The following is a 21,267-nucleotide window of genomic DNA, read 5'->3' as shown; positions in this document are numbered from 1 at the left end:
ATTTAAATGTAGCGAAGCTTTCACATGTTTTTAAAACATGCTTAACAGACTGTACACATTAGGGTATTTTGTTATGCATGCAATAATATGTGGTATATGTCCCATATTATTGTATAATATGAACTATTTTTTTATAAACATAAATACAGAACTTCAGCACTGCATGCATGGTAAAACATAGTTCTTGTAGTTCAGATTAGGAAAAATTCAATACATCATGTTGTCTGTTATGATTTGGTTTAAATACCCAGATTGATTTAAACTGTTGTATTTTATTAAGTTTATCTTGGCAAGTCTGGGGTAATATGTTCACACTCTGTGTTGAAAGGAAGCACATCCAAAACCTTTCATTATGTGCTATGTACATAGTTGCTATCATACATTTTTGGTGACTAAAATACTATTTATCATTTTTAGCAGTAATGGAACAAAATAAAAGACACACCTTTTTAGATTACAAGCAGAACAAAAACACCAACATGATCTAGAACCTATAACCCAGAATACAGTGAGTTCTAAAGGCCCATTTACAGTAAGCAGGTTTATAGACTCAGAGAGAACAGACACATCGGAGTATTTACCTCGACGTCTCCCATAGCTCCTGGCTGCATGTGGAAAAGTACAAGAGGGCAAGTTTCAGCTCAATGAACATTTGTTAAAGGGTATTTGGGCAGATATTAACCAGCAACATCTTTATCAACTACAAATCATTTATAAGGAATACTTTAATCAAATGCTTCTGATGCTTTCAACCTCCTCAGATGGGCAAAATCTTTTTTCCCCTTTTTTGTGAATATGGTTTTCTTTGCTATTGTATCATCTACCTTATATTAAAAAAAATAAATAGCAAATGTAGCATATTTTACTAATTTATATGTAGAGAATGAAAACCCAGAATTTTAACTCAATAAAAAAAAAAAAAGATTTATGAACAAACTAAAAAACAACTGAAATAAGCTGGTGTTTAAAATCTGATGATTTTTAACTGGATCAGCCTTTAAGATAGCCTGACGTAGTCCTACTCAATTCTAGTCAGAATATGAGTCTGATACTGCTCCATAGAGCTGTGATTATGGGGCGTGTTTTGAACGAACCAGGAAAAAAATGCCTCTGCACTCAATTGGATAGACCTACAACCAATAAGAGCAATGGAGTGCGTGACGTATGTTAAGCGACGCATAGTTGAATAAAAAGAGTTCAACAAAAATCAAAGCGTGCCGTTGCACGCCTAGAATAAGAAGATGAGCCTTGATCGCGTTTCTCTGTTCCTTTTTTAAAATTGATTTGCTGTTGATATCTTCTAGAACAGACCTAATAGCAGAATCTACACACCTCAAATCTCCAGCGGCAGCCATTATTGTTGTCACCCATGCGCGCTTTGGTCACGTGGTTGATTACGTTACTGTTGATCATCTGTCCATCATCGTATAAAGCCCGCCCTGACAATTTGATTGGATCGCCAGAGAGTGGGCGATAATACTCGCGCTATTATGGAGCAATGCCAGACCGAACTTCCCGACCTCAAACGTTGTGGGCGGGACTAAGTTCGGAATGGCACCCAGGCTACCNGCGGGACTAAGTTCGGAATGGCACCCAGGCTACCTTTAAGATAGACCAGGTTCAAAGTTAGCAGCATCACTGAGGTGTTTGAAAATAAATCAATGTAAGCAAAGTGATACAGAAAGCAAGGAGATATAGGGTGAACTAATCCTGCACTCAAAGGCTGATGTTGGTACTACAAAGATGGGTGTGACACCCTAAAGTGTAGCTGGTTGTAAGACAAGCGATGAGAGAAAGACAGTGAGGCAACATGGAGGTGATAAAAAACTCAGTTGTTTTCTGATTTAGAAAAAAAGGTTTGGCTTAAAGTAACCCTCTCATTGATAGTTTTTGAGCTCATTTTCTCCGTCTTATATGGATTCACCTTGTCAACTGTTCAGAGAATAAAATATTGCAATAATTAGGGATTAAAAAAAAAACATGGCAGCACCAAATGTTTAGGGAGCGCGTGCGACTGGGAAGTTATGAGAGCTGCCGCGGCTTTAAGTTTTTCAATTTTGAAGAAAAACTTTTTTTTGGCATTTGGAATCACCCTGGACGTGGCTGGGAAAAAAAAGTTAATAGAAAGATTGGAGCAGTTCTTATATTTGTGACAAGGCATTTCCCACATAGCGTAAATAACTTCTGAATTTGTTTTACTATTCATGTTTCTTGTGTTTTAAATCCAATCAGAATGTTTCCTGGGTAAAACCTTAGGTTGTCTGATAAAAAGCCTATCATTGCAGAACGATTACCACCTTATTTTTACATACTAATAGCGCCTGCATCATACAGGGTACAGAACTGCGGCGCTCTGCTTTTAATTCATTCCCTGTTTGATTTCTCCAATGCATTTAACACGATTCAGCTTGATATGCTTTTTCAGAAACAATAAAAGAGTCACATGGAGGCCTCAGCAATCATCTGGATCAAAGACTATTGGAAAAACAGACCACAGTTTTTCAGACTGAAGGGTCAGCTGTCTAACATGAAAATCAGCAGCACAGGAGCACCAAAGGGAGCAGTTCTCCTGTCATTCATTATTACTCTCTAGACCTCTGACTTCCTGGACAAGACAGACTTCTGTCATCAGCAGAAACACTCGGATGACTCTGTACTTGTATCAGCGATGGACAGAAAGCTGAATACAGGGAGCCGGTGAAGCACTCATGGCATGATTTGGAAACAATCATCTCATCTTAAATGTAAATAAAAAGGAGGATGAGTGCAGATGTCAGGAGAAACAGAAACTGGTCAAACACTATAAACATTATGCTACCAGATTGTTCTTTATAAGGAGGCCCTTCAATGTTTGCAGCAAGGTGATGCATATCTTCTCTGTGTCTTCAATGTGAGCTTCTCCAGTCTTCTGTAAGAAACACCACTGCAGTAGATCCTTCCTTTTATATGGCTATCCAGATCTACAACTTGTTGAATAAGCCCCTATAAAAGTTATCGATTTCCCTTTGGGATTAATAAAGGAACCTCCCCCAGTGAAAACACCAGCTGCTACCAGTTGATAAATGTCCGCGTTTCATTCTGACTACAAGGGAGCGAGAGAGAGCAAGACTTTCCGTCTGCTGGTTAATGAACTGGATTTGGATTTAATTAAATTTCAGAAATCTCAGAGTTATGGTTCTTCATTTCTAAACAATACTTTTATGTAAGTCAATACGCACTGGTTATGCCAAAACCTTCATTTTTAAAATATTAGCAGGACAACTAGACATAAATAATTTGAATACAATAATTCTACAGCTAAGCCGTAAATCATGAATTTTTATCATTAACCTTCATGATTTGTTCTGCCCATCCAGCGACTCGACTTAAATCTAAGAAATAATCCATAATTGGAACTAAAAATTAGGGTGATGGAAAGAAGCTCTTCTAACCTAAAAGGGTTGTTACTGGAATACAACTAACTAATTATAAAAAAAAGTGAAGAACTAATAAAAATATTTCTTATAAATAATAAAATAAAAATCCTGCATGGGAATTTTGAATTTGAATTTAAATAAAAGGAAAACTACTTTCTTTCAAAAATAATCCCCCATGTACATTGTTTGGCTATTATTTATAAAATGGCAAAGAAAAGCAACTTTAAATCCAAATCTCCAAATGATGAGGAATGATTTTTGGTCTACTAGTGCGTCTAATTTAATTTCTTTAGGGATTAATAAGTAATCTCCTAATATTAGGGCTCTAAAAGAGAAATTAAATCAGCTAAAATAATATTAGGAGGTCAAAGTTTTATTCTAAGAGCTGGAGATCAGAAATCAGCCCAAACAAATCCTTACACCTGAATCTCAATACATTCATATCCTACCTGTGTCAGGGAACAACATAAATGACAAGCAGCAGCAAAATGCGTGGCTTTAAAAGCATAATCCCAAATCCACTCCCAAAATGATGTTTAAACTGCTGCATGTTAGGAGGACACAGCAAACTGACCTCATTAAAATAAAACCCCAAAGATCCTCAATCATTTTCTGCATGATCTCTGAACCAAATTCAGTTTCTGCTGAGGTAAGATTGTAATCATTAAAAGATTTTAAAATTTGATGAAAAGGAGAAAAAAAACAAAGGAAAAATTACATTTTTTAAATTAAATTTCAAAATGTTCCTGACTTGCATGTGATGCTAAAAGCAGCTTTCTGCAGCATGATAATTATTCTAATGGCACAATCCGCCACCATGACTGGGCTTAAACAAAGTAGGTCATGTTGGAAGCGTATATTACAAAGCATTTCTAAGGCATGTTGGGAGTTTGTCGCCCTAAAAAACTAGGATTTTAAAACAGAGGTTTTATAAGCCTGAAACAAGGTGTACGGCAGGTCATATGGAGTGAGAGGAGAATGTGTCCACTGAGGTTAAGGAGTATCAGAGGATGCATCAGGGGAGCAGGAGACACAGGAGGAGAGATGATACATAGAGATAATTACCATTGAGCATGAGAAGACCGTCGGCCCCGGGGTTAGGGCAGCCCACACGGCCTGACATGAGAAACACACGCATATGTTACAAACACACACAAAGCCCCAGAAATACAAACACAGGTGCTGATGAAGAAGAAGCAGGACGACAGTACAGGATGAAGATGATGGATTTAAATGGGTGTGAATACAGAAACAAATGGGGCGGGAAACAGACACCAATTGAGGTGATCATATTGTGAGTAATGTGTGTGCAACATTTGGAGCATAAAGGAGAAAAAACATTTTAAATAAAGAAAGCACATATGGAAGACTTTACCATCATCATGCTGTTTGGTTTTAAGTGCAGAATCCTCCCTTATGCAGTCAGAGTATGGATCATAACGCTGGCTTCCTGTTGCTAAATGACTGTTTACACAATTACAGCTAAAGCTCAGATGCTTACCATGCCTTCTGAGATTATCCTGCGTGTTAGCACTATTTTATCACTCTGGACCTCCATGGTGGAATGGGGCTTCGCAAATGGATGACCAGCCTTATGTATAAACTAATATTAGAATTCTTCTTTTATGAAAATATATCTCATTATTGGTGGAGGTAATTGCAAATCAATGATGCTAATAGTGCTGTTCAGAGCTGTGACTCTGTGGAACAAACTGCCTCATAACATCTTGACTGCTACTACGATATAAAAAAAAAAATACTTTGTTGAAAGCCTTAATATATGAATATTTGTGTAACAGATTGTACTGTAATGTGAAATAATTTGAAATGTACAGTTGTTCTTATGATGTGATCATTTGATATGTTTTGTGTATCTGTATAATTTTAAAAGGACCCCAGGAAGAGTAGCTGTCAAATTACTGACAGCTGATGGGGATCCAAATAAATAAACAGTAATAACATATGTAAATACAGTCAACAGTAAATATTCAGTCTGGCAGTAAGTATGAGAAAATGAATCAAAGTATTACCAAAATTGCATTTTTTTTTTTTTTCGTTTTACAGTTCAGTTTTTATGTTTTAAATTAGTACTCCAATCCCTGTAACAATTTTCAAAAGCAATACATCAACACGTTTAGGGCTACAACTAACAATTATATTGAAAATCAATTAATCTGTTGATTGTTTTTTTGATTAATTGATTAATAATTTGAACGCAACAGTCCCTTAAAGAGGATTTTTTACAGAATTAAACCAGGTCAAACTAAAACTTTTCCTGGATAGAGCATACTGACAAATGAAAAAGTTTTTATCTTAAATGCAACATCTTTATATATTTTTTTGCGATGTTGGTATAGTTTCTGCTCTAAGTAGGTTGCTCTGTCAGCTAAAGCAATGTTTTCAAGTATCTATACTCCAATTAATTATTAATCTATTACTAAATTATTTGACGATTTTTTTCAATAATCGATTATTCAAGATTAATTGTTTCAGCCCTAAGCACATTTAATTACTTTGTACTGTACACTGCATATCTTCAAAAAAACCTTGCAAAATCTTATCTGAACTGAATGCTTGATGACTGGTAGTGTAAGACATTTTAAGTAGTTAGATAAATGTGTAGAAGGGTCAGTGCAGTGTAGTTTAAGTAAACTTGAACACATTATATTCAGCTTAAATCATATGAAATATAATTTTTTAACAAAATTGTGGCTGGTGAAAAGAGTGGCAAGTAACATTGGAAAACCACTAGCCAAAATGGCTAGGGAGAAGTACATATTACAAGTACATATTGAGCCCTCAAACTCTTCTCTTTTTTAATGTAGACATTTCAGTAACAGAGTTGTAATTATAATACTTTGAAACTGGGATTTTTTTCCCAAAGGTCATCATACCATAAGGTTTCACACCAGCGCATGTCTAGCTCACACTGATAGTGTGATTGATCTACTGAAGCTCATTCTAAGAACCACAAAGATCAACTGGGTTTACACTGAAATACAAACAAAACTGATTGTATTTTATTCAGATGTAACAGAGAAAAGGCGGCTGGCTGGGCAATTCACTGCATTTAAAGTATAATTTAAATTTAACAAAGCGCAATTTTCAAATTGCAGAGGCGCTAAAACACTAAATATTTCCCTCCAGCCTTTAGGTTGTGATTAAACACTTGAAGTAGGTTTGCAGCGACACAGAAAGGTAGAGAGTTGCAGCTGACATAGATCCATGCATTTACACAATAGTTATAGTAAAGTCCTGTAACAATGGACTCTGGGCAAGAAAGTGTTCAAAACTCGAAAGCCTGGGGTGAAACATTTAAAAGCTTGGGATTTGTGCAAAGGAAAATCGAAATAAAATCACAACCTTGGTTAAAATTAATCACAGTTTAGATTTTTGGGGAAAATAATCGTTCAGCCCTAATGAACGCTATACTTTTGTGTGGTCCTCATGTGATGACAGATGAGCAGGTTCACAGGTATTTCTACAAGATGCTGAATTTGGTACAAGGCCCACTCCTTTTGAAGTTATCTAACTGTTGTTTTTAGGTGACAGCTTGGTGTGTCATCTGAGAATCTGCTCTGTCTTCAGGTCATCTGAGCTGTGCTGACCAATTTTATGCTTTTAAATTATCTGGTTTCTTCCTAAATAAAGCCAAAGCTCCGACTCAGAAGCTGTCATCTTCAGATGAGTCATAGTGGAGTAGATGACGGGTTCCTGCAATATGTCGTGTTTTGGTTCCAGATTATATAACTGACTAGAAAATCAATGTTTAGGTGAAAAAGGTTAAATCTAATAAATGTATTAAGCTTCTTGGGTTGATTGGCTAATAAAAAAACAAACTGATAATATTTTTATCAGAATGTAATATTGATATTCATGCTCTTATATTGTAAATCTGTTAACCAAAATGCCGTTACCAGCCAATCAGAGCCTTGCAAGCGATCGCCCTCTGTCATCTTCCCTCTTGGCTGTCAGACACAGAGTGTGGAGGGGTGATCTCATCTAAAATTAGCCCACCTCCCTCCTTCTATCTGCTGTGCACACCGGTCCATGTCCTGTCCATCTGTTCAACCATGACCCCCCCACCCAACCACACACACACACAGGTGGGACCCTAATAAACTGAAAAAGGATGGGGCTCTTTGCTTGTCCACAAACAAATCAGTAACCAAAGCAGGCGGTCCTGTTTGTGCCACTGATGTTCTTCCTCTGTTCTTTCAATATTGTAAATTGAGAGCATATATGGCCTGCAAGGCTGTAAATGAGCCACAGGAAGGCGGTGGCAGCAGAGGAGGGTAAGAGGGGTGCAGTCATCTGACACTGCAGCTCTGATGCTCAGCAGCTGAGCGCAGGCGGCCAGCAGAGTGTCACACTATAGGACCCTCTCTGCATGTCACTGTCAAACCCTTAGAAATAATTCAGAAGAAACTCAGCACCTATTTGTTGAAGTTCAGAGCTTACTGACAAAATGCAGCAGATTTCTTCCTGTGCTCCTTCTCTGCTTCTTACCCAGATCTGTGCTGGACAGGTTAAGCAGCCACCAGATCAGAGCTTTAAGTCAGGTAAACATGCAGCTGGTGGCACAAGCCTTAAGCTCTTAGCGGGGAGGAAAATAAGCCCACGTGTGGAAAAACAACACAGCTCCGGTGGGAAACAGGCTTGTCATTCTCTCTGCACAGCGCTGTGCAGAGAGAATGACAGATCACCTTCCTCTGACCCCGCAAACGAAGACCAAAAGGGAACGGCCGTCTTACCTTTCATTGGATCCTGCTCCACTCGCATGATGTCGATCAGAGAGCTCTCCAAGGAGTGCATGTTCAGACTGTCGTACATTCTGGAGCGGTCCTGAAAAATACAAACGGGGTGTTCGTTAATTCAACAGATTTAAATAAATCAAGCTCACCGTGATGCGTGTGGAAGCCACGTACACTGTTCTGACGCCTCTCAAACGTGGCTGTTATCCTTAGCATGCAGTTGGTTTAGATGTGCAGGGCCCTCAGGTTACATTCTTTACATATTTATTAAAGCTAAGTGGGTTGTATGTAAACCTTTAACCGACGGTTAACTGTAAGAAACCTTTGTTTACATTAAACTGAGAACATGTACATAACAAACGCTGAAAATCAATGTATTCTAATGAGATTCTATGACAGACGAGATTCAGCAGGTGCAGGGTTGTGTGGTTAAAGACAAAGAGGTTAGTTAGAGACTAGGGTTGGAGAACTGAAATCTTATCAATATAGTTTGTGGTAGTATTGTGATATGTTTAAAGTGACAATAAAAATTATTAGTTCCTTGCAGTCTGGATGTAGCTGCATTAGGCCCCATGATCACAAATACTGAAAAATATTTTGATTTCAGTTTATGTAAGGCCGTCCAATGGGCTGGTCCTGTTAGCTACATTTTTCTGCGCATGCGCACTTTCAGCAGAGCATGTGAACGGAGCAAAGCACTGTGCAGTTTCCGCTTTTCGCTCAGGAGGATGTTCGCTCATTCGGTCCACCGCTCAAAGTTACAACAGGACGCTCTGCTCAAAATCCGCTCTGCGCTCACCTTAATTTTCCTGTTGCTCCGGCGGAATTGCTCCACGCTCGCTCAGATTTTCAGGAGAAGGTATTTTCTGACATTTTTCCTTCATGTATTTATGCCAGGGCTGTTTCCTATTTAATAATTAATTGTTGTAAAAAAATTACACTTCAATCAAATAAAGGTTATTTTACAAACTTTATGATCCAACATTGTTTCATTGTGAGTGCATCGCAGCAAACTAGAGCGGAGCGAAATCCTCGCTCCGGCCTTTGAATTGAAAACCACTCTGCGCTCCACCATATTTCTTCTGTTCCGTTCCAATGTTCTGTCCACGCTCCGCTACGCTCACATGCTCTGACTTTCAGGCGTATATCTGTGGTGAGCTATTGTTTCAGCCAGTCATTGAATCTCACCTTTCTCACAGCGGTTCTTTGTAAATGGAAAGAGAAAAAGTTTCGATGAAGTGTATGAGAAGAAAAGAAAGGCCTCAGAAGAGGCAGATATATCCTGCAGCTCTTCTCGCAAAGTATTATGGGATTTGCTGTCACAGTGGACTGCTGTAGGGCAGTGACAGCGGCACGCTGTCACTATACTATACTAGGAGGAGTTACGTGACCAAAGGAGCAAAAAGCAGTGATCATCTGTCCGAACGGTCAGTTAACTGAGTTCACTATAAAGTTCACTATATAGTCCCTGCTCTATATAGTGATGGAGGGATTTAGGGTTTAGGGTTGACGTTAGGGCACAGTAAGCTTGCACCAGAAGAAATGGGCTTGTGCATGCTCTCGCACGCCCAATTTTTTTTAAAGTGGAGCAATTTTTAAAAAAATCTGGAAAATCCTCCACAATACAGGCTAACATAGGCTTTTTTAGGATCCTAGTTACATAAATACGAGGGATTTCTATCACTAAATGTACGCAATAACTGCAGTTAATCACATTCTGTGAATTTTTTAACGCTCTATGGTCAAAAACACAGTAAAAAAATCTTTAAATTCCAACAAGTAAGCCATTTCTTTTCTAGATTGTTAACATAAATAATTCTAATTTATTATTTAAATGATAAATCAACATTTTAATAATGATACGAAGTTTTTCTGGGCTGCTCAGTAGGTAGCATTGCTGCCTTGCAGCAAGAAGGTTTTGGGTTCGATTTCCGGCCCGGGGTCTTTCTGCATGGAGTTTGCATGTTCTCCCTATGCATGTGTGGGTTCTCTCTGGGTACTCTGGCTTCCTCCCATATCCCAAAAACATGACTGGTAGGTTGACTGGCTTCTCTAAATTCTCCTTAGGTGTGAGTGTTAGTGTGAATGGTTGTTTGTCTCTGTGTTGCCCTGCGATGGACTGACGACCCGTAGAAAGCTGGAGATAGGCACCAGCATCCCTTGCAACCCCAGCAGGGATAAAGAAAATGGATGGATGCAGGAACTTTTTTCGCTATAACGATAACCAACACGATACCTGGGCTGAAATCTTATGTCAATACTGCATTTCTGGCGGAGAACTAATATTTAGAATCCATTAAACACTGAAAAACTGGCCTCTGAAAAAGATTCTGATCTGATTCTGTCCAACTGGAAAGAAAGAGTAAGCGAGAGATGGCATTTGTGGTTCTCAGTTTCGTTTGGCATCCAAATGCGCCCATTCGGTTCTTTGGAGCAAAATAATCTCCACGCCTCTCTGCATGTTTACAACATTAGGGTGACCCCCCCCCCCTCCGTTCTTCCACAATATTAGACAGTCCTGTGCATGCTTAAATGATTTAATCTAACTCAATGCTTGGTAAAATGTATACACAGGTCATGATCGTATCATTTTATTCAGTGTCAATGTGAACAGAGATGTGGAATTTCCCATCAACAAAGCTTTAGATTGGAATTTATGCATATTTAACCGTAGCTATTGCTTCTCCGCTTCAGTTAAACCCACACTATCCCGCACTGCATCATTACTGCTGTCACGTGACCAAAAAAACATAACATGATCAACCCCAACTGAATGGAAATAATATGGTTGTTAATATCTATATCTTTAATAAAGAACAACATTGGCTGATGTTGATGCTGATATATTGTTCACCCCAATACTGTCAGCCAATACTGTTATTGGAATCCAGGACAAGTCCTTATTACCTTTGTGACATTCAAAAAATATATGGATTATTTGATGGCAAAGCTTAATGTCAATGCAATAACAAAATACGCCAACTTGAACAAATAACTATTAAGAAAAACAACAAAAGTGCTTCTATAAGAAATGCATGAATTCATGCTGATACTAGCACTTACATTTTTTCGTTTATTAGCCTAAATATAATTGTTAACTAGGCTTTTTAACTTTACTTTTTAACTTTTCGATTAGCTTTTTACCTTTTTTTCTTGACTTGTTCACTTTTTTCCCCAACTTAATTTACAGTAGGGGTGTAACTCACACCCATCATGGTGATTCGATTCAGTATCAATTTCCTGACCCAAGGATACGATTATTTTCTATACTCAAGAATACACCACGATTTGATTCGATTCGAATAATTTTTAATATTTTTGTTTTTTAACCTTACAGGCTAGATAATGTTTCAAATTTAAAATAAATCAATGAAAGCTGTAATATCGTTATGCATTTTATTTGCAACAGCAAATAGCATGAAAAACTAATTCACTGAGCAATAATAATGCCTCTGTGTTTATCCGAGTGTGTGTGCAAGCGGAAAGAGGGTAGTGGCTAAAAGAAGTGGGGTAGGAGCGCAAAATAGGTTTAGTGCCACCGCAGCACGGGAGTCAGACTTACGTCCAGGAGCAAATGGATAAAAATAAACATGAATCGATACTCTTGCCGACGTGTCGATGCGTGGGATCGTCAGCTGTAGGATCGATGCATCGATACAAAGCGATTATTATTTACAGTAGGTAATAAATCATTCAAGGGGTCATCTAATTGGTCAAACGCCAAAATAAGATGTACATCCATGTAGCAGTATCTTTGCTGAATGGCTGGATATAGACCTTGTGCTTCTAGACCTCACTGAGGGACAGGGGTGGACTCCATTTGTAATCAGAAACTGTAACTTGCCCTATGAAGGGTTAAATGCCTTACGGTGCACTGTTCATCCCCGTCATATAAAGCTCAGATGGGACAGGTTGATGACTCCATTGCTCTAACCTTATTTCAAGCAGGGACAGAGAAACTGAGGTGGATGGAGTTTGATACAGAACCATTCTGAAGGGAAACCTGTTAAAGGCTGTATAAAAACCTTTGACTTGAGGTGGAGGTTCACCTTCCAACAGGAAAACAACCCTAATCAAAAAGCTAGAGTAACAAAGGAATGGATTGGATCCATTCATAAATATTTGTTAGAGTGACCTGGTTAACGTTCAACCTGAATTCAGTGGAGAATCTGGAGCAAGACTTGAAAACTGATGATAATCTCAAGCTGACCAGACTCAGCATCAGCTATTTTCAATGAGATTCAATTCAGTGAGATTTTCTTAGTGACGTCCAGTCATTAGAAATAAACAAATCTGCCCTTTAGTCCTATTTAAGTGTCTGAACTGCAAACAGTGATGGCTACCAATCATCGCTGATTGTTTCCAGCAGAACTGTTTATTCAGTTATTCTGAACTCTGACAGGGAAAGCAGAGGTGACTCTCCCCTTTAGCCTCCTTCCCTTGTGATGGTAAGAAGGTGCCGCTGCAGAGAAACGGTCCGTCAGCAACTGCCAAACATTAAACAGAAAGGAAGGAAGGAAAAGACTTGGAATCTGAAAAATTTCTGAGTCTGACACTGTTTATGGAAATTTATCCATGAAGTCAAAGCCTGTTTCCTGGAATGGAAGCGTTGTTCTTCTTGGCACCGATGCGACTAATAATACAAACTCATAGCAACTCAGTGGTAACGTTATTCCAGCTGATATCATCAGTCAGAGCCACAGCCCTACTGCGCTCAGACTTAATGTGAATCAAAACATGTAAAACACAGTTAATAAATGTAAAAACTCAACTCTGATAAAGCTTCATTAGGTAGAGATTATTAACTCCATCCTGTATACGGCAAGTATTTTTGGTATAGTTTCCAACACACAGAGGTTTAGATATAAGCTGTGTAAAATCAGTAATGGTTTCTATCAATGGTTTCTGTTTAAAGGCCTTGGTGGGAGAATTTAAGGAGGAAAGCTCCAGTTTGAGGAAGTCTGGATAATGTCTAGATAATAACGTTTCTCCTTAATATCATCTGAGCTGTTAGGTTTATCATTGCTGTGTATGTGAGAGAACAGCTCAGATTAGAGAGTTCAGTTACATTCATTTAAGACTGGAGTCGATTCGTGTGATGCAACTGATCTATTTGAATGTGCTTTTTTTCTCTTATTGCATGTTTGAAATAGAAAATGTCAAACCTGAAATTTATCTTTAAACCAAAACGAGTTGCAGTCTCGCCTCCCTTAACTGAGTGAAACTAGTACAATTCTTCCCAGTCATGAGAAGTGATGACTAACAATACAAAAGGTAAGTGTGATTCAAATAAAATACTTTTTATGTTCTGTAAATCTTTGTTTTTGTTCCGTAAACGCATCAAAAACATCTTTGTTACCTTTAATTAAACTTGCCAAAGATTAGGATGTCAGTAAATATCACTAATATTAAATGACAGGCAGCAACTTCCCTTACAACTGTTATTCCAAAAGAGTCAGTTTTCCTTTTTAATTTGTTAACTGCAGTTGTTAAAGGTATTGTAGAGGATTTTCATGATTTTTTTTTAGAAGACCCGCCCTATTCACTTTGAAAAAACTGCACATGCACAACTCTGTACCCGCTCCGGGAGGGAATGCCTATTAAACGCGTGGGAGAGCGTGCACGAGCCCATTTCTCCTTGTGCACGCTCTGTTTAAAAGTTGCTGTTCTCATAGCTCATAAAAGCTTACTGTGCTCGAACGTCCGCCCTAACCTCTAAACCCCTCAATCACTTCAATCACTATATAGAGCGGGTACTATATAGTGGAGTTTATAGTGAACTCGGTTAACTGACCGTTCGGACAGGTGATCGCTAATTTATGCTCCCCTGGTCACGTATCTGTGCTGCCTGTGCCATCTTTGGTATTAATCGCCCATGTCGGGTAGTGACAGACTATGGCAACAGTGGGCCGCTTTGACAGCAAATCCCATAATGCTTTGCGAGGAGAGCTCTCTGCGCAATGCAGTCTGCGTAATATCTGCCTCTTCTGAGGCCTTTGTTTTATTCTCATACACTTCGTAGACATGTTTTCTCTTACAATCATCCTCCATTTTCAAAAAACCATGGTGAGAAAGGTGAGCTTCTATGACTGTCTGAAACCATAGCTCACCACAGATATACGCCTGAAAGTGTGCATGCGCAGAAAAAAGATAGCTAAGGGGGCGAGCACGTAGGACGTCGTTACGCAAACATATTGCCAGAATGATTGACAATTAGGAGGACGACTTATTTGATGATCAAGATGAAAAAAGAAAATCCTCCTCTTTACCTTTGACAAATTTTTGTTGTATCTGGTTTTACTTTAAGCATTTTTGCAAAATGGTAATGAGGATGAATATTGTTATTATTCAGGTGTCTGGTTCTATTAAAATACATTTTTTCTCTTGTTTCTATTTGTTATTCCTTCACAACTACACCTGGAAGGTCCTAGGAGAACTGATTTACTGTATTCCTTAGAAACCAGCAAAACAATGATGCGAATCAGTGATTTAGCCCTTTGCCTTGCAAATATATTCCTCTCCCTTGAACCTCTCCACATTTGATCATGTTACAACCACAGACGTCTCTGCTACTGGGCTTTAATTTCAGCGAGCAACACAAAGTAGCACAAAGTGTGAGGAAGCAATAAAGGGATACTTTCCTAATCTAATCGGAAAAGTTATGTGTTAATTGGTATTCGGTTCCCATTAGTTAATACACTCAGTTGTAGAAATTCTGCCCCCCCAGTCAGACTGGACAGCAGCTTTCAAGTCTTGTCATAGATTCCCAGTTGAATTTAAGCCTTTATGTTCTAACACATGAAGCTTTGGCCCAGACCATTCTATCTTGTTCTGGTTTATTGCATTAGGTCACTGTCTGAGTGGAAAGAGAATCTCTTCAGCTCAATCTTTAGTCTTCGGTTATACTGATGTCATAATAATCGGCCTTAGAAAACCTGTATCAGTCAATCTGTAACTTTGCCTCCTCCGATTGGAGCCTCTCCTTCCCCAGATGTTTGTTGTTTCCTCCACATGACTTGTGGTAAACAGTGAAATTCTCATAACAAACATCTTAAATGTCTCTGCTTTTGTCAATCATCCTTAACAGCTGATTATTGTCCTGTCAACATCTCCTCCAACCATGTGCCTCCTGGCTGCTTCTATAAATAACACTCTCCTTACAGCTCCGGTAGGCTGGCAGCTGTACCATACTGCAATACTGCATATTAATGTTTGTTTGCCATCAGCATCTATGCATGTATATGACTTGAACATTAAGTCAATCCAGTGCTGCAGTCCTATAATAACAGATTGACAGCTGCCGGTTCCTCTGAACACCTACCTGCAGGGGCAACATGGTGTTGCTGTTGCTGTCTGTGCGAAACATGTTCTCCTCCATCCAGGACTTGGGTCCCAGCGATCCCCCAGAGCGTGGGAACTTTGGGGGAGCAATGACGTTGCTGGAGAAGGGCTTCTTCAGCGGGGAGATGTGACTGACTGAGCCGGGTACGCCCATGCCACTCCCTCTGCGGTGGTCCCGGCCCCAGGACATCCCCCCGGAACCCCAGCCATTCCCCTGATGGTTCCCCCACGGGGATGGTTTCACCATAGGCTGTGAAGGCAACATGAAGAGGGCCCACACAGGTTTAGAAAGATCAAACACATAAAAATACAGTGCATAAGCATCTGTCTCATAAAACTACATTATTACATTTAATCCTATATCCCTCGTTTCCCCTCGTCAGCCTCTGTCGAACTTTATCTGCTCCTGTAATGGGTGGCTAGATAAGAAGATTTAGAGCTTTAAGACTAATACTAAGTATCCCGTGCCCTGCGACACCACCACTGTAACTTACACACTCTCTCCACCTTGTGTCTCCTGCTTACACATCATGTACTGATTCTTTTTGGCATCCCAGGTGGAAATCAAATGCAGGATTATTAGGTTTTCCTGAGCTGCTAAATCTGAATGTTTTCTGAGGAACCACCCTTATCTGATTTGTCTTTTTTTTCTTCTTTAAGAATCAAAGAAGCTGGCCTAGATATCTTCTTATTTATTAAGATATTTAAAAATAGCTGGAAGAAACTTAAAAGAGCATTCAAAGAAAGAAAATTAATTTCCCATGCAGGGATGTCAGCATTTCATTCAGACTGTCTCATTAAGAAGAAGATGCCAGGATTTAATCTGATTGAAATAAGATATTTCTCTCTATACATAAATGAATAAATGATCTTAGATCATTAGATTTGACCGTTTTTCCTTCTCATGTATCAAGCGAATAATCAGTTTTTTATAGATACGCACCAAACCATTTATTCCTGCTCTGCTCTGATGCTACTGTTGAGTGAATAAACCGTATATCTTGCCATGTGACTGAACGCATCAGGCTTGAGATTAACATTTAAAAAAAAGAAAAAAGAAAAGAAAAGATGTAAATCTACGTCATAGTATTTATTAACAGATGGAGTACACATTAGCAGCAAAAAAGGGAATAAATAACATTTCTATGCAAAGTGTACTGCAAATACATAATTAGAAATGTCATATAAAAATGTCTGTATGTTGCTACAGATCGCTGTAACTGTATTGCTGTGTGTGATGTAAAATAAAAAAGGTAAATAATTGATTGGAATGCTGGATCGGCATTATTCATCCAATCCAGCTGATTAGTCACAATCAGAAGTGATACCTGATCCAGGTACCGGGTGTTGGATTGGAGCTTTTGGAACTTTTTCAATTCTTAGATAATCTTATAACATAATGAACTAATATTATCTGATGTGTGTTGATGAAAAATCTGGAGTACAAATCATATTCAAGGTATTCTAGCTTTCTTTCTAAATGGTTATTTTCTTCCTAGCTATCTGCTTTATATCTATAGTTTCAGTGTTGTGAAGGATATACATTAGGCCTGTGATCTAATCTTACTGTCATTACTGTGTCCTTTAAGGGTGCATCAATAGATTCACCTCAGTTTTCTTAATTTGGGGATATTTAGATATTTTGGAAGTAAAACCGACCTCCTTCACCAATCTGATCAACCTCTGTAAAGGTCTGAAAAACACCAACTGTTGATGCCTTAAACTTGAATTTATATTTGAGAGCTGTTATTTCAGTTTTTATACATTTAGGGGAAATGATTGATGTGTTTTCAACAGGATAAGATGGAAATATTGAAGATGTCTTGTGATCTTATGACGACTGACAGGGCAGTCATAAAAATAGATCAGGATTGACCAAAAAACCTGTGATCAGAGCTCCCCTAATATCTTTATATAATGTTTAGAAGAAAATAGTTTAATTCAATCCAAATAGCATTGCTTTTTATTTTATTTGTTTTTCAAGTTAAATTAGAATAATCTAAAATCTATATCAGCAGGATAGACTTTTGCTAAAATCTGCCTTTGAAAAAAGGGCCACATGTGTCTAATGGGTGCATGACTTTGAATGAAGCCAGATGGGGAGTCATAAGATCAATAGGATATGAGATTAATGGAATATTACAGTTTGTCTCAGTTCAGAAGGAAGTTTAATCAGAGTTTGAAGATCCCAGCGACATCACTGAATAGAAGGCAGACGACTTTTTACCAAATCGCTCATAAACATGACTCCTGTTCTTAGTGGGGTAATGTGTTATTTTTTTTTGGATAACTATTTGATTTTGGGTGGAGTGACAGAGAACAATCCTGCAATTGTCTTTGTTGCTTTCATGCAAATATATTTACAATGGACTGAAGGAAAAGGGTTAAAGGGCGAGGAAATAACAACAATGCAAAAGCACAACCAGTCACACCTAGTCCCACTCACACACGCTCCCCTGCTCACACCCAGTGTGCAAATCACATGAGAAACCTGAAGCTGAAGGCTACCAGCTTGTAAACCTTCCTCCTGCAGAGCAGGGCTCTTGGTGTAAGCCTCTGCTGTTCCTCCTAAGGGTGTGCCACGCCAGCAACACACTGGATGTTTTCATTCCACCCAAATAAGCATCCATTTAGGACACACAACCCTGCAGGCCTTTGTATTCCCAGTGAGTGAGCCACAAGACAGGGATGGTTCGACGCCATGTGACTGCATCCCACTGCCAGCTTCCAGGAGAGAACAACAGGAAGATTCAGAGATGCTCACTTGTTACAGTGTTCCCTACTCTATCTGCATGCCTTAGGGGTAGAAACTCCAACCCTTGCATAATGCATTATGAAAAGAAATGTTTATCCCCCAGAGAGCCTGGCTGTGGATTCTGCAAACATTATAACATGTACATATTTTTTTATCTATAAGGCGTTGTACTGTCAGTAGGTGTAACCCATAACCTAAGCCAGAATATTAGTAAATATTTAACATTAGGCCTAAATGTAACCACATCCTATTGGTTCATGCCAATGTTATGTGAATGGATGCTGTCCAGCAGCTCACCTGGTGTTGGTTGTAATTGTTCCTCTGCTGCAGAAAGGCGCCCTGGTGGGGGTGCATCTGGGGACTGGCCGGTGACCTGCGGCTCTGCGGCTGCTGAGGAACGTTCATCTGAGGCGAGAAGGGCCCGCTGAAGCCCTGCACGTTAATCCCGGCGCACGGATTAGCCGACACCGGGGAAAAGCTCTGGAAGAAGGCCGGATTGATGGATGAAGGGATGCCCGGGTAGAAGCTGTTCTCGGAGTCCGCGCTGGGAATCTGTCCGATGGCGTGGATGGGGTTGATGGAGTTGGCTGTAGGAGGCGGAGAGGAGCTGGTCTGCACGGACCAAGGGGTGCCAAACCCGGGGAGGGAGGGCGAGGAAGGGCCGCCGCTGGCGCTCTGCACCTCCTGTCCGGGGAGGTTTGGGAAAGCGGCGCTCAGCCCCCCGGACAGCATACTGCCGGTGCTGCTGCTGCTGCTGCTGCCATTGCCGTTATTTAAATGGTGGGCGATGGGGGAGTCCATCTGGAGCTTGTTCAGGTTCACAGAGGAAGGCGATTGCGTCACAGCATCGGCTTCAGCAGCAGCAGCAGCGCCGGAGAAAGGCTGCAGGTGACTGAAACGCGTCTGCGGTGGGGGCGACTCTAACTGCTGATGGACGCCTCGGTAGTGCTGAAGGTCACAGAGGGACTGCGGCGGGCAGAAATGTTCGGGGAAAGCGATCTTCTGGGTTAGGTGGCTGTAATCCGAGGTGAAGGAGCTCCGCTGGCTCTCTGTCTGCTTTGCGGATTTGCTGAGCGCGCTGCCGCCGCCGCTGCTGCTGCGCTCGTCCTCTTCGGCTGATGGGGGTAAGTGCGCGGCTGTCACCCCCACAGGCTCATCCTGCATGTTGTGCTGATGCGCAGCAGCTGACAGGAAAAACGGGACGCGGCGACGCTTCTGAAGGGCGAACCGAGGAAGGAATTACGCACAGGAAAGTGTCGGCAGGGCGAGGCGCAGGATCCCTACGCAGACTAATCTACTAATACTAATAAAAATGCGTTCAAAATGGATATATAGATGTATTAAAGCAGCCGTTTATCTGTGTGTGGTCCTTTCATGGGGAGCGGATTGGCTGGAGGGGGTCAGGCCTAGGCAGAAATCCTCGCCTCGTTCTGTCGTGATCTCCGCTCCTCTCGGCGGACTCATCCACCTAAACACCGAACCGTTTCGGCCTGCTGACCCTTCCTGATCGACCCATTCCTGTCCGAACCCTCGCTGCCCCCCTCCTCCGGTGACCGGCTGGGCTGCTGCGGCAGAGGATTAAAGATCCCCGACTCAACCCACGTCACGGCCGCATCACGCCTCCTTGCGCCCGCCTCGAGCCTGGAGCCGCAAAGAGAGCCGCATTGTTTACGTCACTTTTTCATTATTCATAAAGTGCAGTAGGCCTACACACCCTCACTACAGCCCTACAGCAGGGCGAGGCACCAGCAGCTTTAGTTTATGCTTGATTAACACAGATTAAAAGGTTTAAGCACCACAAGTACCACAATATATATAGAAAAATAAGCTAAATTAACCCTTTATTAGTTTGAATGTGTATAAAAATATATAGCTGCATCAATAACATCTATATATATATATATATATATATATATATATATATATATATATATATATATATATATATATATATATATATTACATTAACAAAAGTACCACTAAGGATGATTGGTTATCTTTCACATAAAGCCGGTTTTAGACGAAACATGGCCCTGTTTTGGTGATGGTTGATTGGGAATCAAATGCAGAGAGGGGGCAGCAGGAGAGCAATAAAAAAAGAAATATGTTTTGATGACAAAAAAAGAGAGAAAGAAATAAGTGAAGAGAGGAGGATGAGGTAGGGACTGGTGATAAATGAGCAGGTAGGCAGCAGATGTAGAAGAACAGGAGACTGGCATTAAAATAGAATATTAATTACCTGAAGCGCAAACAGTTTATAAAAACAGTTTATAAAAAAAAAAATCACAATTGTTATCCCTACAAACTGTCTTTGATGGGTAATGCTTATAGCATGGGCGGTTCTACAGGGGGCAACTGGGGCCTGTGCCCCTGTAGAAATGGTCCTCGCCCCCTGTTATGACCCCTGTGATAAGAAATAATACAAAGAGAAAAAGAAGTAAAATAAAATGTAATGATAAAAAGTGCTGGAACAGACATAGTAACTGACCCAAACATTTTTTTGTTTTTGTTTACAATTCTATTTTAATCATGATATCAAAAAAATAAGGTTATAGCTTCAGTCAAATTCAGATATAATCACAATTTCAATATTCCAAATGTTATTTTGAACCAAATAAAAACATTTATTTAAAATTGATGATGTTCATCTACAATAACTCAAAAATATGTAATATTCTTGAATTATGAATTTACATCAAAACAATATTCCAGAAAATAGTTCTATTTTATCATTTATCATTTAGTGACTGATCATTGCAGTGGCTTTTTTATAGTAGGGGATTTCTAATTTTAAGGTAAGAAGTAATTTTTTTTAAGCTAAAAATCAAAATTTTTAGTTGGAGGAACATTCAATTTTAATTTAACTAAATGGAAATGTCACTTCATTCATTGCAGAGCCACCAGTAACACATTGGTTTTGCAGCTCTCTTAATATATCTTAAATAATAAACTATTGCTCTGTTTTTTGGTCAATGTTTTTCTATGCCCCCATTATGTCAGG

At 39.7% G+C, this 21,267-nt stretch overlaps 1 protein-coding gene across 4 annotated transcripts in view; it reads right to left on the bottom strand.

Moving 5' to 3' along the window:
- The window catches only part of cpeb2 (cytoplasmic polyadenylation element binding protein 2), a 31,030-nt gene extending 11,013 nt beyond the window's left edge, over positions 1 to 20,017 (bottom strand). Inside the window, exons 1-5 of one of the 4 annotated variants that reach the window (XM_015404288.1) lie at positions 18,564 to 20,017; positions 15,492 to 15,761; positions 8,171 to 8,261; positions 4,482 to 4,532; positions 582 to 605 (exon numbers count right to left, since the gene is read on the bottom strand). In XM_015404288.1, coding sequence (XP_015259774.1) covers positions 582 to 605; positions 4,482 to 4,532; positions 8,171 to 8,261; positions 15,492 to 15,761; positions 18,564 to 19,430 — 1,303 coding nt within the window. In that variant the 5' untranslated portion in view covers positions 19,431 to 20,017. The remainder of the gene's footprint in view (positions 1 to 581; positions 606 to 4,481; positions 4,533 to 8,170; positions 8,262 to 15,491; positions 15,762 to 18,563) is intronic. The other 3 variants (XM_015404289.1, XM_015404290.1, XM_015404291.1) reach the window with 3 other exon arrangements.
- Between the last annotated feature and the right edge of the window lie 1,250 nt (positions 20,018 to 21,267).

This window comes from Cyprinodon variegatus, unplaced genomic scaffold (assembly GCF_000732505.1).
Source record: "Cyprinodon variegatus isolate N-32 unplaced genomic scaffold, C_variegatus-1.0 Scaffold1683, whole genome shotgun sequence".
NCBI classification, from domain to species: domain Eukaryota; kingdom Metazoa; phylum Chordata; class Actinopteri; order Cyprinodontiformes; family Cyprinodontidae; genus Cyprinodon; species Cyprinodon variegatus.
This window is presented reverse-complemented; position numbering and strand designations above follow the sequence as displayed.